The sequence below is a fragment of the Lepidochelys olivacea genome, assembly GCF_965140295.1.
Source record: "Lepidochelys olivacea isolate rLepOli2 genome assembly, chromosome: 17".
NCBI classification, from domain to species: domain Eukaryota; kingdom Metazoa; phylum Chordata; order Testudines; family Cheloniidae; genus Lepidochelys; species Lepidochelys olivacea.
Window position 1 is genome coordinate 4138476 of NC_140427.1, and position 18723 is coordinate 4157198.

Here is an 18723-nt window from a genome sequence, read left to right on the forward strand (position 1 = left end):
GGCTGCTGCTCACATTCTAACCTAGGACATGTGTCCTTAGAATCTCCCCCAGAAAAAGAGATTGTCCACTTGTTAGCCCTGTGATTTAATCTGACCGCACATTCAACTGGCTGCAGCTTCCGAAGTGAGGGACCTGCTACAGCTGCTAGAGAGTTGCAGGGTCTCTCTCGTAATGCTGCAGTCACCTGTGCTCCTATCTGCCAGGCTTGCATTCTGACATTCAGGTGCAGTGTTTAGAGCATTAGGAATTAAGAGAACTCACTCGTGGCATATTTCCATTTGCTGCTGGAGAGAAACCAGAACATACTTCCAAGTGAAGTATACCTAATCCTAGGAAGGCATCAGTTAATTAACAGGGGATGTATTTCAGCTGAAGGGGACAATACTGGGTAAACTTAAGCACTAGAAGAGGTTCCAGCTTTTTAAAACAAATATTTTTAAACAATAAGGAAAATAAACAACTTGATATACTATTAAATTTAACTAAAGAATTTATATTGAAAAATGATTTGCCTTTTGTTCAGTAGATATAAATGTATGATGTTTAGTTAAATATATATATATATTTTGAACGTACTAAATAAACACTGCCTGACAAACAAGAATGAATTGAGCTTTGTTGGTTCAGTAGAGGAGGCAATACAGATAAGTACTTGAGAGGGAGTCAGGAAACCAGGTTTATATGCAGTTCTGCCACCCATTCACTGTGTGATCCCAGGCAAGTCTCTTCACTTGACTTCCCCCCATTCGTAAACTGGGAATATTTACCCCCCAGAAAAAGGCCTTTGACCTCTTGGTGAACAGTGCTCTGAGTGGTAAGCTATTACAGATGTAACCCTATCTGTTGTCAGTATAGCCTGGTGCTGTGGTGTACGTGTCTACAGGTTAGGGAGGGAGCCAGCAAAACTATACTGGAAGCTTCACGCTACAGCTACAAGTATTATTGAAATCTCCTCCCCACCCACAGATAGGCAGTGAGGTAAGGAAGAATGAGATCTGCACATAGTGTTCCTGTGTCAAATGATTTGATGCTAATGCAAACTCCTTTGGAAACTGTTCCTTCAGCTCTCCCCCTATGGAGCCGTCCTTTAAGACAGCATGCATCTAAAGCAGGTACACCACTGTTGAGAGCGGAGATGGAGAATATGCTCTGAAGAGGTTCACAGCTAACTCGAGCTCAGTGACTGTCTTCTGCCATGGCAGCCAAACACGAATATGAATCTCAAACCAAAGGAGGTATTGCAATACCCTAATTGGCAGCTTGAGAGATTTATTCATCATTAAAGGCAATTGAATCACCATGCCAGCAGTCCTGAACACACACAAGCTGCTGCTGCTGCTAGCGGATTACAAGCAATAGAAGTTCACTGTGGTGATAAGTTATCAGTGCTTGCAATTGAAAAGCTGTTGCAGGTAGAGAGGGCAGTCCTCCAAAGTATTTCCAGCCTATTCAGCCAGCTGTGGGATGAGATTCCCATAGCAACCTTTAGCCATTTCCAAAGACACCATGTAGAGCAACTCATAGCACTGGTCACCTCTCGTCTTCTGATAAAGTGGACTCTTTGCCCTTGCTGTGACAGTAGGACCGGTGGAGTGTTGGTGGAGTGTTAGTCTTCTGTAGCTGGGTCCATGCTTCAGCTACCTAGTGAGCCAGGGGCTCTCCTTCCCTTTATCCACACCCCTGGCTGGTCGCTGGCGTGACGCTAGTGAGGGATAGTCATGGCCCTAATTAGAATGCCTACTGCGAGTACAGCAATAGCTGCAATGACAGCCAGCCCACGCCGTATGATCAGCTGCTTCACAGACAGCATTTCACCAACCGTGGAAAGGGCAGGCGTGGCTTCCTGGAGCGTTAGCTGGTACGTCTGACCCTCGTTCTTAGTGATGCGCGTCAGAACAACGCCGTTCTGGGCTTCTGCTTCCACTGCAACACAACAAGGGGGGGTGGAGGGGCAGTGGTGCTGCAGGGCTGCTCAGGCTGTAGAAATGAGTTTGTAGCTGGCAGCACTAGGATAGCCAGCAGAGACGTCACAAATTAAATTAAGCCCTGGCCCAATGCTGAAGAGTTCCTTGCCAACTCTCTCTGGGAGTACTGAACTTAAACTGCTTCACCGCATGCTTGTTTTTCCTCTTTGGAAGGGGCGGGGAGTGAACGAGGCCTTCTGCAGCCCTTACAACCCCGCTGATCCCCTCCTCTTCTGCTTTCTTTATGCCTCAATTCCCATGCTTATAGCTGGTGTTTTCCCCTCCTCTCCCAAGCTTGCAGGAAGAGCCCTGTGCCTGCCCTTCAGTGCAGGGTGCAAGGGAAAACAGAGCTGAGCAGGCCAAGCACTTACTAGAAGTAGGAGGGGTTTTGCGCTTTCTGCTCTTTAAACCCCATTTATTGTTTTAAAATAAACTGGATTGCAGGCCAGCTGCCAACGGAACAGGCTCCACCCTCCCAGATGCACAACAGGAGGCCCAACTCTGGGCTCAGCCTACTGCGGCCTAGAAATTCCACTTGTTGAGCAGCCTAGATCTTCGTGGGGTGAGAGACAGCAACTCTAAACCAGCAAGGGCAAGAGTCCACTCAGCCCAGAGCTATGCGGCGTAACACCCTTAGTTTCCCTGCAGGTATGTCAGGTTTCCACACTGGGACTCAAGGGTTCGTTTCCTAACACTAGCCCTAGTGTGGCTTGCATTGTAACTAGTGCAGAGCATGGTAATACTTCTTTACATGTTATATAATCAATGCAATTAAACTCCACTTCCCACAAACTGCTTAGGCACGTGCATACACACTGCTCAACACGCTTGCCAAGAACGGTAGTGGTTTTAGTTAGCTACCCACTGGCCAACACTTCAGTTACTCGGGTCATATATGTGCTACCTAAACATCTGCAGGTCACACTATTAGGCCATTAGTAAATCAAACCTGTTCCCTACCAGAGGGGAGAGCCGTCGTGTATGAGATAGGAGCTGAGTTCAAATCCTCGCCAGCCAACTGGCTCACACCTGCCCGTTGCTGAGCCTAGGAACATAAACACACTGTACTCAGATGATCACTGTTGTATGCAGCAGGTCGGAAGGGAAAATATATTTGTCTTACAAAGCAAGTTTTACTATCACATTTCAGATATAGTTTGTCTCACAGGAGATATCACTGCCCAGCAATGAGATTTGTGTTACATGAGTATGGAGCTTTTGCTGGCATGGACGTTCTGACTAAAGAAAGAACCCCAAGAGCAACAACAGCCCAAAAAGTATCCAAGGGCTGAGAGGTTTAGGTTGTGTGTGTTTTGTGGATGAAGGGAAAGCAGTGGACGTGTTGTTCCTTGACTTTAGCAAAGCTTTTGACACTGTCTCCCACAGTAGTCTTGCCAGCAAGTTAAAGGAGTATGGGCTGGATGAATGGACTATTAGGTGGATAGAAAGCTGGCTAGATTGTCGGGCTCAATGGGTAGTGATCAATGGCTCCATGTCTAGTTAGCAGCCGGTATCAAGTGGAGTGCCCCAAGGGTAGGTCATGGGGCCGGTTTTGTTCAATATCTTCATAAATGATCTGGAGGATGGTGTGGATTGCACCCTCAGCAAGTTTGCAGATGACACTAAACTGGGAGGAGAGGTAGATACGCTGGAGGGTAGGGATAGGATATAGAGGGACCTAGACAAATTGGAGGATTGGGCCAAAAGAAATCTGATGAGGTTCAATAAGGACAAGTGCAGAGTCCTGCACTTAGGACAGAAGAATCCCATGCACCGCTACAGACTAGGGACCGAATGGCTCAGCAGCAGTTCTCCAGAAAAGGACCTAGGGGTTACAGTGGACGAGAATCTGGATATGAGTCAACAGTGTGCCCTTGTTGCCAAGAAGGCCAATGGCATTTAGGGATGTATAAGTAGGGGCATTGCCAGCAGATCGAGGGACGTGATCGTTCCCCTCTATTCGACACTGGTGAGGCCTCATCTGGAGTACTGTGTCCAGTTTTGGGCCCCACACTACAAGAAGGATGTCGAAAAATTGGAAAGAGTCCAGCGGAGGGCAACAGAAATGATTAGGGGACTGGAACACATGACTTATGAGGAGAGGCTGAGGGAACTGGGGATGTTTAGTCTACGGAAAAGAAGAATGAGGGGGGATTTGATAGCTGCTTTCAACTATCTGAAAGGGGGTTCCAAAGAGGATGGATCTAGACTGTTCTCAGTGGTAGCAAATGATAGAACAAGGAGTAATGGTCTCAAGTTGCAGTGGGGGAGATTTAGGTTGGATATTAAGAGAAACTTTTTCACTAGGAGGGGGTGAAACACGAATGCGTTACCTAGGGAGGTGGTGGAATCTCCTTCCTTAGAAGTTTTTAAGGTCAAGCTTGACAAAGCCCTGGCCGGGATGATTTAATTGGTGATCGGTCCTGCTTTGAGCAGGGGGTTGGACTAGATGACCTCCTGAGGTCCCTTCCAACCCTGATATTCTATGATTCTATCCAGACTGGTTTGCTCTTGAGTTCTCTATCCAGGGTTGGCATTAAAAGCCCGCAAGGACCCAATGAGTAATAGGTGACCTGAACTGCTTTTAACTATATATGAAAAACTAGCAGGAGCCCAAATCATTAATAGAATCGCTGGCTATACAAACCCCTTGCATTAAACCAAAATAGCTAAAAATCAGTTTTCATGGTGCTGTCCAGCCTTCTCCTGCAACATAGAAGCACTCAGCAGTGTGGGGTCTGGCACCTTTTGCTGGGCTGTGTTCGCTCAGGCTTGCAGCAAAGATTACAGGAGCTCCGTGGAACTCAGAACAGGGCAGGGACAAGGCCTTCCTTCCCTTTCACCTTTAACGACATGGCCAGCTGGCTCCCTGCCGTGGGAACAGGCGACACCACTTGTGGCTAACGCTTAAAGAAGCGTGACTGGGAGGCCCCTAAAGGAGTGTAACTGATTACTGATTATTCAAGAGGGATAAATATGGTGACGAGTGTTAGCCAGGTCATTGTGATTTTTAACATGGATATGGCCAATATGGCGGCATAACGGCAGGAAACCTCACCCAATGTCTGCATTGAGCCCACTGCTGCTAAGTCATGGCTATTCAGGGACCCTAAGATGTTTCACTAATAGGTCTGCGCCATCACCTCCTGTCCCCCCCACTTGCATGCGTGCCAAATATAACCTGCAATACACTGAAGTAAAGCTGGTTACCTCCTCGGAGGCCCTTTTCCAGTTCATCCGCCCAATGTAGATGACAGAGCAGCTGGCTGGGATAAAGGCGCTGATCAGCAAGCCGACCCAGAGGCCTGGTAGCGGGAACACTGGTGTTAACAGCTGAACTTGGTACCCAGATGAAGCTAGGGCGGCAGGTGCTACAGAAACACTGCAGACGGAATCTCCTCCTGGCCCCGCAAGCCTGTGTCTCCCAGTGCTTTGCTGCCTATACACGCCCATCGTGGGCCAGAACACGAGTGCCCAACGCTTAGGACAGGGCCACCAGGGAATTGCTCCTTGTGGCAGGTGCGCGCCGACCATGGGCTTGGCCTCGAGGCACCAGGCTGTACCTTGCAGGGGGGGGCTGCGCAACACTGCCACCTCGTGGCCACTGCTGCACAGTACAGTCAGGGTCCTTAATACTACACCTGCCTGCTCAGGTGGCTCCTCCCCAAACCTAGGAGGGACTCCCAAGGGAAGCTGGAAGATCCAGGCCCAAAGGAACCCTCTACACTCAACCCAGCCAGGGAAGAGGCCCAGAGCAGCCCTCAGCAGCCTAAGGGATCTCCTGTTTCTGCCAGACTCCCCCAGCCCAGGTAAGAAGGGAAAGGGGGGTGTTAGCCAGCCAGGGTGTAGATGAATAGGGTGGTGGGAGATGGAATGCGGGTGGGGAGAGCTGGAGAGGACATTGGTGTTGAAGCCGAGGTTGGGTTGGGGGTGGAACTAACGGTGTAAGGGGTGCTGCTGCACTCCCTGGCTTGAAGTGGTTTCGTTATATACAGGATTGCAGTTTGGTTCAATGGCTCCCAGCACCCCTCAGGGGGAAGGAAAAGAGATGCATTTTGTGGGGATGGAAGATGAAATTTTTCTTGGGCTGTGCAGGGAGCGATGGAACTATTCTGGGAGGCTGGGGGGCAAGATGTGGGCTGTGAGGGACTGGGTTTTTAGGGAGGGCTGGAAGCTAGATGGATTTGGGCTGGTTTAAGGAGGGGCAAAGGGACAGATCACTGGGGTCCCTTCTGGCTTTGGAGTCTATGAGAACCCGGCTTCTAAAGCAAATTTCAGCTGTGTTTAGTATGCACCAAACAGGAGCAACATCCAAAACCCACTCCCTCGAAACCCACCCCCAGCCTCCGACCCCACCCCTCTCCCAACACCAGCCAGCACAAGGACTGAGTAACCTTTAGGCCCATTTTAAAGGCACTAAAGTTTTTATGCCTTGGGTTTAAAAAAAAAAAAAAAAGCAGCCAAGACGCATGGCAACAATTTAGCCCTGTTTCCGAGACACGACCAATGGAGTCTAACCTAGAACATCTGGTGCTGGGCTCGTTTTGTCCTGGGATTTGGGCGTTGGTATTTCCAGGGCTAAAGGGTTAATTCCCTTTCCCCACCCTTCTGATGTTTGTACCTATCATTCCAATCCTGGCCACGAACAGCAGCACGCTTCCCAACGGCAGGCCCACGGCATAGTAGCCAACTGTATTCAAGATCGCACCGATCTTCTGCTTCCCTGTGCCTCTTAGCACTCCACTGGTTACACACTGCGAGGGGGGAGGACAAGATGACTCTGAAGGACGTGCACTGGTTGCAGTAAGTCCCCTAGGCTTGGTGCTGGCAGCAACACTGCCCACACATACTGGTTGCTTTACTTCCCCTTACTGACCTCTATCGAACCCCCGGGGGGACACCCTCCCCACAGCTGAGCTCTCGCTTCATGGCTGGTTGCAGCCAGGCAGCTGGGAACCCCTGGAAGCTTGTATAAGAGCCTTGCCCCAGGAGAACCAGCTTTCTTCAATACAGCCCCTGGCAAATGACCACTGTTTGTCTCTCTTCTGTACTCATTGCTCTGTCTCCTGCTCACAGATGAGCCACACAGTAATTCCTGTAGGCCCACAGGCAGGGAATGTTTCCTGCATTCGTTTCCTTTCCTTTCCCCATACCTACCCCCTCCCTTCCATCTGAATGCACCATGCATTGACTATTAGCCCTTCTATTAAAAGGATTTTCCTTTTGGCCAGTTTCCCCATTACATTGGACGTATTCGTTCCTCTGAGTCCTTCCCTAGGGCCTGTGATCTTGGAGGCAGACATTACCCAGGCTCTTAGCCATGGGAATAACTCTGGACTCTCTCCTTGATCAACCTGGAGCCGAATTCCACCAGCATCAGAAATAATGTCTGAGAGCAAATGCAGCAGCACGGTTAATTCCTTGAAGTACTTACACAGCCGGCTTCAAACACGTGGACGGCCATGTACACTGGTATAACCCAAGCCACCAGGGCGATGATCTCTCTGTTTAAGGAATGGAGGAGGCAATCAGGCTCAGAAAGTGCATCTGTCACAGCTAAACTAGTTCATGCCCCAAACACATTGCTGCATTCTGTACAACCTGCTGACCCTCACAGACTTGCACAGATGTGCCTGGAGAGAGACTTGCTTACAGCACACACTTTACAGTGCGACCGAGCACAACAGTACTACAGGGCCATGCCGCAGGCTGGGAGTTACAGGAAGTCTTGACCCTCATTTCTGCTGCGGCACTGGGAAAAGTCAGCATCTCATCAATCACTCTTCGCTCTCGGCTGGCTGGTCTTTAACCAGCGATTGAGGGTTTCGGGTGTCTTTGGGTGTGATCAGGAAAAGTCTGTTGGGCCGGGTGGCATCTGTACCGCCCTGCTAACTAAGCTTTTTGCAGCAGGCTTTCCCCGTGACTTGATCAGCTGACGTCTTCCGAAACAAAATTTGCTCTGATCCAAATAAAGAGGAACATACACCAAGGTGCTCTCTCCTTCGAGTGAATCCCTGCTCAGATGCAGCATCGTTTTTCCAGCGAGATCCCTGCTTTGTACTCAGATGATGCATGAGCCAGAGCATAGGAGAAGGCAAGTGGGTCCACCCCATGCGTTAAGGTCCCCTGCAGTCACTGGGAACCTTTCCCCTGACTTCAGTGGGCTTGGGAGCAGGCTCTCCTAAGCCCCCAAACAATTCTTCCCTTGGCTCAGTCTTTAATAGTAACTTCTATCTTTGTTGCGAAAGACGTAGTACCGAATCGGAGCAACTCACCTGTCACTGGTAAATATGTATCCCAGCACATCCTTTGTGGCTGCTAATATGACGTCCACCACCAGGCAAAGAAACCCTGAAAAGCAGAGTCAGGAGTCAGTCGGGCAGAGCAATCACAAGCGGATGACTACGTGAAATCCAGTTCCTGTCAGGGCCTGAGCAACCTGCCTCAGGCCACAAGTGTAAACAAAACTGGGGCTGTCACCCTGGTCCCTAGGTGCCCATATCACTAAATAACTGCAGGCAATCCGGCTGAGTCCTAGGGCTGGAAACAATAGGATACTGCAGGGGAGAACTGAGGTGCAACTGGCAAAGATCAGTGTAGGAAGCTTGCAAAACCAGCTGCCCTTGCTATGCCCAGCACTAGGCAGAGCCATGAGCATCTCGCTTTGTCTGGCACTGTAGCATACAGACTGACCACCCAGGAGGGATGGAGCCAATGCAGAGTCACTAGGCCGACCAGACAGCAAGTGTGAAAAATCGGGACAGGGTTGTGGGGACCCTATATAAGAAAAAGCCCCGAGTATCGGGACTGTCCCTATAAAATTGGGACATCTGGTCACCCTAAGAGTCACGCACCTGTGCACAGAATGCTGGTGATGGAAGATCTCTTGGCTTCCTCTGGGTTCCCAGCACCCAGCGCGTTCCCCACCTGAACGCTGACGGCTACACTGAGTCCATAGTGAATCTGAAATCCCAAAGCACCAACACACGTTGGTCTGGGGAGGGGACGTCGTGGGCGACCCAGGGGGACAAGTGTTACAAACACCTCCAGCCGAGACAATTGCTAGGAGGTGGCCCGTGAGCTAATGAAGGTGAATGTGGACGGAGCTCTGCAGAGCATGATCTAAAACTTTAGGTCGGGCAGAGGGAGGGGCAACAGCCAGGTGTAATCGGCACACGGGCGGGTAGCCACAAAAGCGGAGGTTCTCATCCTGCCTCTGACCCCGATTCCCATCTGTGACCTTGGGCAAGACACTTCACCTCCCAGCCTCAGTTTTCCCATCTGTAAAAAAGGGATAACACTGGCCTACCTGACGGCTGGGGAGTGCAGGTAACGTCTCTCTGAACCCCAGACTGCAGGGTATTATGGATTGACAGGCTGGGAGCAGGAGACAGGGACAGGTCTGGGCACATGGGGTGACAGTGTGGAAGCTGGGCCCAGGAGATAGATGTGGGACATGTTTGAGGCTGATTGTAGTTAAGGCTAACGCTTCAGTATGACTGGCTGTCTGGCTTCCTCTGCCAATTTAGACCATAAGAGCTTCAGAGCGGGGGCTGTCTTGCATTGCTGGTCAGAGCCCAGCATGACAGGGCCCCACTCTCAGGGAGGGCCTTTAGGTGGTGCCGGAACGTAAATAATAACCCCAAATTCTTACCATGTTCGACACAATGGACACCTCATAAATGATGGATTGTGCGGAAAGCTCCACTACGCTCAGCAGGCCTGAATTCGGGGGGAAAAGTCAGAATTTTGTATTCTGATCCCCAGAAAAAGAGCCTTTTAAAGGGCAGGTGATACGTCAGGCAGATCGGTGGCTCTCAACCTGTCCAGACTCCTTTCAGGAGGCCAATTTCTCTTGCATACCCCAAGTTTAGAAACTCCCTCACTTAAAAACTACTTGCCTAGAAAATCACACCTAAAAATACACAAGTGTCACAGCACACTAGTACTGAAAAATTGCTTACGTTCTCATTCTTACCATATAATTATAAAATAAATCGATTGGAATATAAAAGACTGTAGTTACATTTCTGTGTATAGTCTATAGAGCAGTGTAAACAAGTCACTGTCTGTATGAAATTTCAGTTTGTACTGACTTCGGTAGTGCTTTTTACGTAGCCAGTTGTAAAAGTAGACAAGTATCTAGCTGGGTTGATGTGCACTCGGGAAGACCTCTGCCTATCCCCAAGGGTACACGTACCCCTGCTTGAGAACCACTGTGGTAGATCCTCCTTGGTGATAATATTTCTAGTGCCCCATCAGCATGCTCCTCCCATCACTGACCTATCAGGAAGCTTCCGATTTCGTAGGTCCACCACTCAATGCATGTCATGAGCATGCTGGGCACAGCCAGCGTGACGAAGGTGTCCCACTCCTGGAGGCACTCGCTGGACCAGCCTGGGATAAGAAGATGAAGGGTGTAAAGAGTCAGCCCGGAGGTTTAGCATATGGAGAACCAGGAAGTGAAACTGACTGCGTCTATTTCCACTTTCCAGAGCAAGTGACGTGCAAAGAGAAAAAGCCCCAATTCAGATGCACCCAAACTCCAAGAGCGTTTAGAATTCAACCTAATCTTTTCGGGGCCTAGGCCATATTAGAGAGAGAGACAGGGACCAGCTTGGACATTTCTGTAAATCCCAGGGGGAAACAGCCACCCTTTCCATACTCAGTGGGCCCTACCAAGCCACGTGTAACCTCAGCAGGAACTCCAGAGATGCCGAGTGCGCTTTGTCCGTTAACACATCCCAGCGGGCCCACAGAGCCTTAACTGAAACTCACAAACCCAGGCCCCAGCTCTACGGGTCACTCCTGCACGTGTACAGAACTGAGAGCAGGATGGGATGGGTGCTGTTCTGATTGCAGCCCGGGGACCTCTGGCAGCTTTAGAAGCGAGGTTCAGTTCCCCAGGAACGCTGATCACCGACGAGACTTTCTTTCCAGGCTCACCCAGCGCTCGTGATGCGCAAGTTACAGCTCAGACCAACACAGCGTAACACAGCATCTGGCAGACACGCTTATACCAAGGTTAACATTAACCCTTCTCACCAACAGAATGCAAATCAATGGAAGGGGGAGCTGAGAGGGTCTCCCAGGTGAAGCGGAGATTTTTGCAGACACACAAAAGCATAAGAGAACGATACCACACCTCCCCAGGTCTCCACATGGAGCTTCTTCGCGACAATGTACAGGAACAGGAAGATGGCTTGTGCGTACTGAGCAATAGTGTTTGCCCAGGCCGAACCCCTGGGAAAGAGAGAGAGAAAGCAAGCTGGACTTTCGGCTCTTGCAGAGAGCCCTGTCTCGCCGGCAGTTGCTCTAGCTGCAGCGAAAGCCTCGCTAAGGAGCTGAACTGAAGACACTTGCCCAGACGACAATAGCATCTCGCCCACTCCACACACAGCGGTGCGTTGCTGAGCAGGTACTCAGTGAGTGGGGTGTTCACCTCCCCCTGAAACATTCGGAATCGGGCCCTGGGGGCAGAATGCTGGAGTGGATGGACTAGCACCCCAGCTGGTTATGGCTAATCCTCAGGGGCTGGTTTCCTACGGCACTAACATATCACTACGTACGATCTGATTGGCCTGGACTCCATATCCCAGAAGTCTCCATGGTACCCTTTGCTACCAGTCAGTTTCCAGCTGGCATGTGTATATTTGCCCTGTGCTTTTACCCAGAGAAATGACTCTGCCCTACAAATCACTAGCACTTTCCATCTCCCAAGCATTGCACAAACATGAACTCACAGCTGCTTCACTTCCTATGCTAATGCTTTCGGGTCCTGAAGTCCCGTCTCAGTCAAAGACAACGTTGACAGAGCAAGTGGGGGGTTTTACAGAGGAAGGACGTCAGGGCAATGTCTGTTCTGTATCTGGTGAATGTACCCAGTGAGAGGGGACTGCCTTTCTGCGATGGCCAACGGGATACCTGTGGATCGTCTCGGGGCCTGGTTCTCTGGATGAAGAGAGCTAGTCGTACCACTGGGCCAAATATTGAGGCCCTTGCTTGGTTTTATCCTTTAAGCAAAGTCCCACTAGCCTCAGCTGGAATCCATGTGCAAGTTAAGAGAGCTTTAGTATCTTCTAGGGATCCAGGCTGTGTCTCTGTAGCCATCCGTGACCAAGTCACATTCGTTCACTTAGGCCAAGATTTTTCAAAAGTGGCTAATGCTTTTGGGCACCCAACTTGAGACACCTTTAAAGAGATCTGATTTTTCTGAAGTGCTGAGCATCTGGTCTCTGAAAAACCAGGCCCCTTTTAAAGAGGTCTCAAGTTGGCCCCCCAAAATCAGTACCACTCAGGATCGAGCCATAGCTGGACGTCTAGTTTTTTTTCTTCCAAATATTTAGACACTACTCACATGACTCCGAGGCCCAGCACATAGAGAAAGACATAGTTTGCAATTGCATTTATGATATTTCCAGCGATGCCACTTAGCACCTCTGGCCAGATTATCCTCTGAAATTAAACAAAATACAGATCTGTGTTTTTTTAACTGGACTCCTAGGTTTCTGTTGCCTTGTCTAAAATATAAACATGGCTTCTGGAGAAAGGCGTATGTTAGTGCCTCACCAATCTGTTCAATACCAAACTCTTGGGGAGCAATTGAGGCAGATGTGGAGTGACGGGGGAGGATAGAACTGATGATGCTATAGTGAAATTTTATTCAAGAGAGCAGCCTTGCATTGATGGGAAGTAGCTCTGTATTCTGATTGGCTAGGAGCCTCCAGTTCCATCAGAATTATGGCTTTTTACAAACACCATTCAGGAAGCAGCAGGTTGAGTGGTGAGAGCAGGAGATCTGAGTTTTGTTCCCAATTCCATCATTAACTTGCTGTGTAATCCTGGGCAAGTAATTTAGGCCTAAATTTTCAAAAGGGGCCTCTAATTTAGGGTACCTTTAGTCTGTAGGTGCCCAACTTTAGAACCCCAAGGCCTGATTTTCAGAAGCACTGAGCACCCATAACTCCATTTAAGTCAGTGGGAGCTATGGGTGCTCAGCTCTTCTGAAAACCTGACCACAGATTTACAGGCCACTCCTGAAATGTCTAGTTCTTAACCGTTCTGTGCCTCAGTTTCCCTACATGTAGGCTAGGCATAATGGTACTTTGCACATCCTTGCAAAGCGTGACTGAGATCCTCAGGATTGTGCAAATATTATTGTTTCTGAGGAATGGAAATGCCAAGTTGAGTGGCAGTTTTTGCTACAGAGAGCTCCTCAGAGAAGGAATACAGATGCAGAACTAATACCCTACCGTCTTGCTGCAGTTATTAGCTAGAGTCGGGAATGCCCACAAAAACCCACCTAACCAGAACTGGCTAAAAAGATTGACCTGTGGAAAATAAAGCCAGAGAGCAAAATTCAATATCGCTATTGCCTTGGAAAGTAGGAGACATGTAGGTGATCCACTGAAATACTAGCATGTGCAAAGTGAGAAGCTTAATTAGCTGGACTCTAAAAGGGCAGCTAAATGCATTCAGAGTGAGCTCCAATGGGAACATCATGTCGGAGAACCTTTGTTTTTCCCAAACTCCTAACAGAGGGAGGATTGGCCAGTCATTAGCACAAATGCAAATGAAACTGCTGCACTGAACACAGGCCCAGGTGGGCGGCTCAAACTGCAGCAATAGGATACTACTGGGCGTGCGTGTTTTATATGGGCTACTGGACACGGTGCAAAACAACTATGTCTCGGGGCAAATTACCTGAGAGAGACACCCTGAGCAATTGCACAGAATGAGAGATTTGCCCCCTTTACTTAACAAAGATGTGAACGTGAAGGTAAAGGGGCATCCTACCTGATTCTGCAAATATCTCGTCTCCAACTGGTACAGAAAAGCCGCCTGCAAAAGTCAGTGAATCAGCCTGTGAGATCAGGGGACTGGCCAGAGCAGAGTCTAGAGATTACAGGAGAAGCAGAAAGCACAGTGCCTAGCTGGCATTCATGGGGCACAGGAAGGAGGGTCTGATTTGGACGGCATCACTGAGGTTGGGGGTGCAGGACAAAAACATACTTCCAGCGCCATTCAAAAGACCTAGAGGGTAACAGAGCTCGGGGCTAACTGCAAAGTCGGGGTGAGATGCCGGACTCATCCTGCACCCCAAATTAAACCTACCAAGGCAGCTTGGCAAAACTGGTAAATGAAAATTTAGCAGCCCTGGCACAAAAACCCTTAAGACGCTCTTGGACACTAGGGAAAAAATAACAGTAGCAATAATATTATCTATTCACTAGCCCTTGAAGGGCATGAAAAAGTGAAGACAGTTTACTAGCCTGTCCTAAAAATCCCACAGAGCACTCGCCCTGGGCCAGTACATAAGTAGATTCTTGTGAGGCTCCACCCAGGGCTGTCTCCAATTTTGACCATTCCTGCAGGAAGGAGAGAGACTATTTTGCATGCAAGAAGCCACTGCAGGCAGAGAAAGGGGCCATGGGACTCCATGGAGCTGAGGGGACGGGCAGCATCTGGCTTTGGGCTCTGAGAGAAGTGACTTCCTAGCAGTGACTGATAGAGGAAGTCGAGGGTAATGGGAACTTACAGGAAGAGCTGGGATAAAAATCATCACATAAACCTGGGTTAACCTGGGGGAAGATACAAAACCCCCCAATTAGTACAGGGCATCTTCCAAAACATCCCTTTTCCCCTGCCAGCCCTGGCCTGCCCCTCCATGCTCGCTGGGTAACGTGGGGGGGTATGGCTCACAGGAGGACCAGCTACCCTCTGCCTTCCTCCACTGTGGCTAAACCCTCCTACCGTGGCTCCGCAGCATTGTTACAAGAAATGGCTCCCCTGCGGAGACCTGTCTGATAAGCCTCAGCTGCTGTGCAAGAGGGAGGCAGAGAATTTACCTTCAAAAGGCATCAAGATTCAAGGCCAAATTCTCCCTTGGGTTATACCCATGGATGTGACCCCAATTAATACAATGGCGGGCTGCATGGGGCGGGCTGATGGCAGAACCCATCCAATAGGGAGAGAGGGGTTGTGCCGGTGTCGCCGAGGGCTGGGCCCGGCCAGCGGGGAGAAGGGAGCGCTCCACCGGTGTCGCCGAGGGCTGGGCCCGGCCAGCGGGGAGAAGGGAGCGCTCCACCGGGTGTCGCCGAGGGCTGGGCCCGGCCAGCGGGGAGAAGGGAGCGCTCCACCGGGTGTCGCCGAGGGCTGGGCCCGGCCAGCGGGGAGAAGGGAGCGCTCCACCGGGTGTCGCCGAGGGCTGGGCCCGGCCAGCGGGGAGAAGGGAGCGCTCCACCGGGTGTCGCCGAGGGCTGGGCCCGGCCAGCGGGGAGAAGGGAGCGCTCCACCGGTGTCGCCGAGGGCTGGGCCTGGTCCATAAGGGGGCTGCTCCGGTGTCCCTGAGGCCTTAGCACGTAATTTAAGGCACCCGTCCCCTTGGTTTCTTGGAGAGCGTGTGACCCGCAGCACGGAGCTGTACAAACTGGAGCACACGCCCGACCTGGAGACCTCCGGGTCCTGCCGGACCAGCAGCAGGATCTGCTCGGTGTTGATGAAGACAGCCCAGCAGGGGAAGCAGCAAAGCAGCAGGATGAGGATCCCACGCTGCAGGATGGTTCCCACCCGCTTCATGTTCTTACCGCCATATGTCTGGAAAACAAGAGGTTAAATCCAATGGCATCCTTCAGCCACCCTCTCCACCTCCAACCCCCTGACTGCGCTGACTAAGGGACTGCTGGGCAGTTCTCTCCATGGCCTAGAAGCCTGCATGCTCCTCCCACTTGGGGACGGGGATCCATACAGGAACTGCACAGGAGTGTCAGGCATCACCCACTGCCTATTGTAGCACAGCGGCATGTGAGGACTTTGAGGGTCATTAAAAACATGCCCTGGGATCCTTCAGTGTCCATGCAAAACAGGTAGGATGTGGCTTTTAGGGTGGTCTAAGACAGTGGTCCTCAAGCAGGGGTACGTGTAACTCTGGGGCTATGTGGTGGTCTCCCGGGGGTACATCAACTCACCTAGATATTTGCTTACTTTTACAACAGGCTACATAAACTGCACTAGTGAAGTCAGTACAAACTAAAATTTCATACAGTGTCATGTTTATACTGCTCTATAGACTATATTTATGTTCCAATTGATTTACTTTATAATTACATGGTAAAAATGAGAAACTCAGCAATTTTTCAGTAACTGTGCTGCATTCTCATGTTTAATTTTTGTAGGCAAGTAGTTTTTAAGTGAGGTGAAACTTGAGGTAAGTAAGACAAGTCAGACTCCTGAAAGGGGTGCAGTTGTCTGGAAAGGTTGAGACCCACTAGTCTAGGAGCTGCTGCCGCAGTGTGGCTCTCTGACCCCACTTAGTAGCTTATGAGTCTGTTACAGCCTTGGAGTTAATGGACCTGGTCCTTTTGCTACAAGAGTAAGAGGCTCACATCTTTAAATCCAAAAGTCCTGGGCTCAACTCCAGCAGCCAGACTGTCCTGGGAGAACACTGCAGTCTCATTCTGCAGAAGCATGACATGTGATGGATCCTTGCAAGATGAAGAGCCACGTTGGACCCTGATGGAGCTTTGAACTGCATATTCTAGGGCATCTAGGTCATTGCTTAGACAATTGAGTCATTCCTTGGTATTTCATAGGATCCGCTCACCTGGGTGTCCTGAAGGGCAAAACCTATGGAGTTTGGATCTTCTAAGGGTTCATCTACTTGGCTTTGACTCTTATAGAAGCTCAGACACCAATTATGACAGCCCTGTGCAATATGGGTGACTATATTCAGCCAGTGTCTTTAAAAAACAACAACACAATCTCTAAAACAAAGAGATCAGAGACCAGCAGCTGTTACCTACCTGGGATATTAACGTGTCACATGCTGAAGATAAACCAAACCCCACAGAGATGCCAGTAACGTTTATAACCTGGAAATAGTCATAATAATAAAACAACAGTGAGAAAACATGACAGTGCAATTTCAGATGGTCACAAGTTTCATCTAGGGCTGGGTTTGAAAGGCAAAGGAGATGTCAAAGGTCCCCTTCTATCCCAGGCTGTTACCAGCCCTTCAGCCACCAACCCACCTCTTCAACTACATAGTTGCTATTTTATAAGAGACGTTTCACATACATGAGCTGGCGTGAAAGGATACAACCTATGTAAAGACTCAAAACTAAAATACTTACAGCGATAGCAAGCGTGACGGAGGCCAACTCAACCTTCCCCAGATGGCCACAGAATACAGAGCTTACAACGTGTATCATAAAGATCAGCAACTGGATCAAGGTCTAGAAATGGGCGGGGAGGGGGGAGGAAAAACAGATCAGGGTGACTGCAGGCTGCAGAATTGGAGGTGTGATTACACCGAGAGGCTCCTTGAGGACACACTCTTCCTGTACTGTACAAAAGAGAGCGCGTGGGATTGTTTGCATTCAAATGGGTTTAACGAATAACGTTAGAATATTTAAAAAAAAAAAAACAACAACCCCCAGATTAAGCTGGTTTTAGGTTTATCCACCAGCCCTTGGAAATTCTCTGAAAGACTCGGCCTGATGCGATGACTCTCTGTCACCAAGTCATTTCCTCGCGGTTCTAGCCAGTCCCTGGTCAGCTCAGGGTTAATCACTCCACCTGACGCTCCACAGGGGCTGGTGATGCCAGCAACTCTGTGTTTTGGCTAAATAGGCCAGACTCTGATCTCTGCTACATCTGGGTAAGCCCGGAGTAGTACTATTGAGCCCAGATCAGAACAGGTGCGACGGAGCTGCATTTCCGCACCCCAGGCGTGTCTCACATTTGGGAATATCTGATCAGCTCCACTGATGGGAAGAGTCTTAGTCAAGATGGGCCCCAAGCTGCTGCCACCATTTTAAATGCTTAAACTACCCCTGCTCCATTCCCTTTGGGTTGCAGCATCTCCTCAACCACCTCTGTGCAGCCTACGGCTCGCCTCCTGCTCTACTGTAGGCAAGATACCTGCCCCAAGGCACAAGCCAAGAAGACTTCAGCAGCGCCCATGGATCTCTTGCTCCTTCCAGGAACAGGGGCTTTCCCGATAGCGTCTCTGTGATGTCTCGTCCCTTTCCCTCTCCGAGCAAGCACCATCCACCCGCGTCCCCAGTGCTGGGGGCTTTAAGGTGCCACACTGTACCTGATCCTACGGTTCCTACCTCCCTTTCCTCTCTGACCCATTTCCCCTTTGCTGATTATACTCCAGGAAGCGGCAAGTGGTCGTTTCAGCACACAGCAAAGGGGAGGGGCAGGACCAGGGGATAAATTGAACCAGGGGTCTGGGGCTCTGAGCCTTGCAATGGGAGGGGGCCTGGACTTTCTAGGAGAGGCAGTGGAAGAAGGGTATGTACTGAGCTGGGCTGGCCAGCTTGTCTGCCTGCTAGGGAAGAAGATCCAGGATGGGGCCAGAAGGACAATGAGGGTCAAACCTCCAAATGCCACTTAAAACCTACAGGAGCTCATCACCTGGAAGTCTGGAATCCATCCAGCCGCCTCCCACCTAGCAAGCAGGATTCAAACCCATGTGACTCAGGGCTCTGCCGATCCAACTTGAGGGGAGTCGCAGACCCGGAGCAAGGGGCTCTGCACCAAGACGCTGGACAAACCTGGCTATCTCTAGCCCTCCCTCGCTCTCACCAGTGGTCCCGACAGCACCAGCAGCTTCTTCACCTCTTCCCAGAAGTTGAATGGGATCAGCTGGCGAATCCAGCAGCTGCTCTTCTGGCCGGAGGATGGCACGTGCAGGACGATGCTCCTGGTGTCTCTGGAGGGGTTCTCATCAGCAGGGCCCGCAAGCTCCAT

The 18723-nt window shown here is 50.2% G+C and overlaps 1 protein-coding gene across 1 annotated transcript; it reads right to left on the minus strand.

The window, feature by feature from the left end:
* Nucleotides 1-849: 849 nt before the first annotated feature.
* Nucleotides 850-18723, minus strand: LOC311532492 (multidrug and toxin extrusion protein 1-like; the record flags this gene model as incomplete). The annotated part of the gene is made up of 17 exons (XM_084650983.1): nt 850-1924; nt 2926-3010; nt 5176-5270; nt 6587-6719; nt 7400-7469; nt 8241-8316; nt 8820-8928; nt 9620-9687; nt 10249-10362; nt 11111-11208; nt 12323-12420; nt 13762-13806; nt 14504-14546; nt 15413-15561; nt 16767-16835; nt 17097-17198; nt 18559-18723. 17 exons carry the CDS (start codon nt 18721-18723, stop codon nt 1704-1706), a joined length of 1740 nt encoding a protein of 579 aa, XP_084507109.1. The 3' UTR covers nt 850-1703.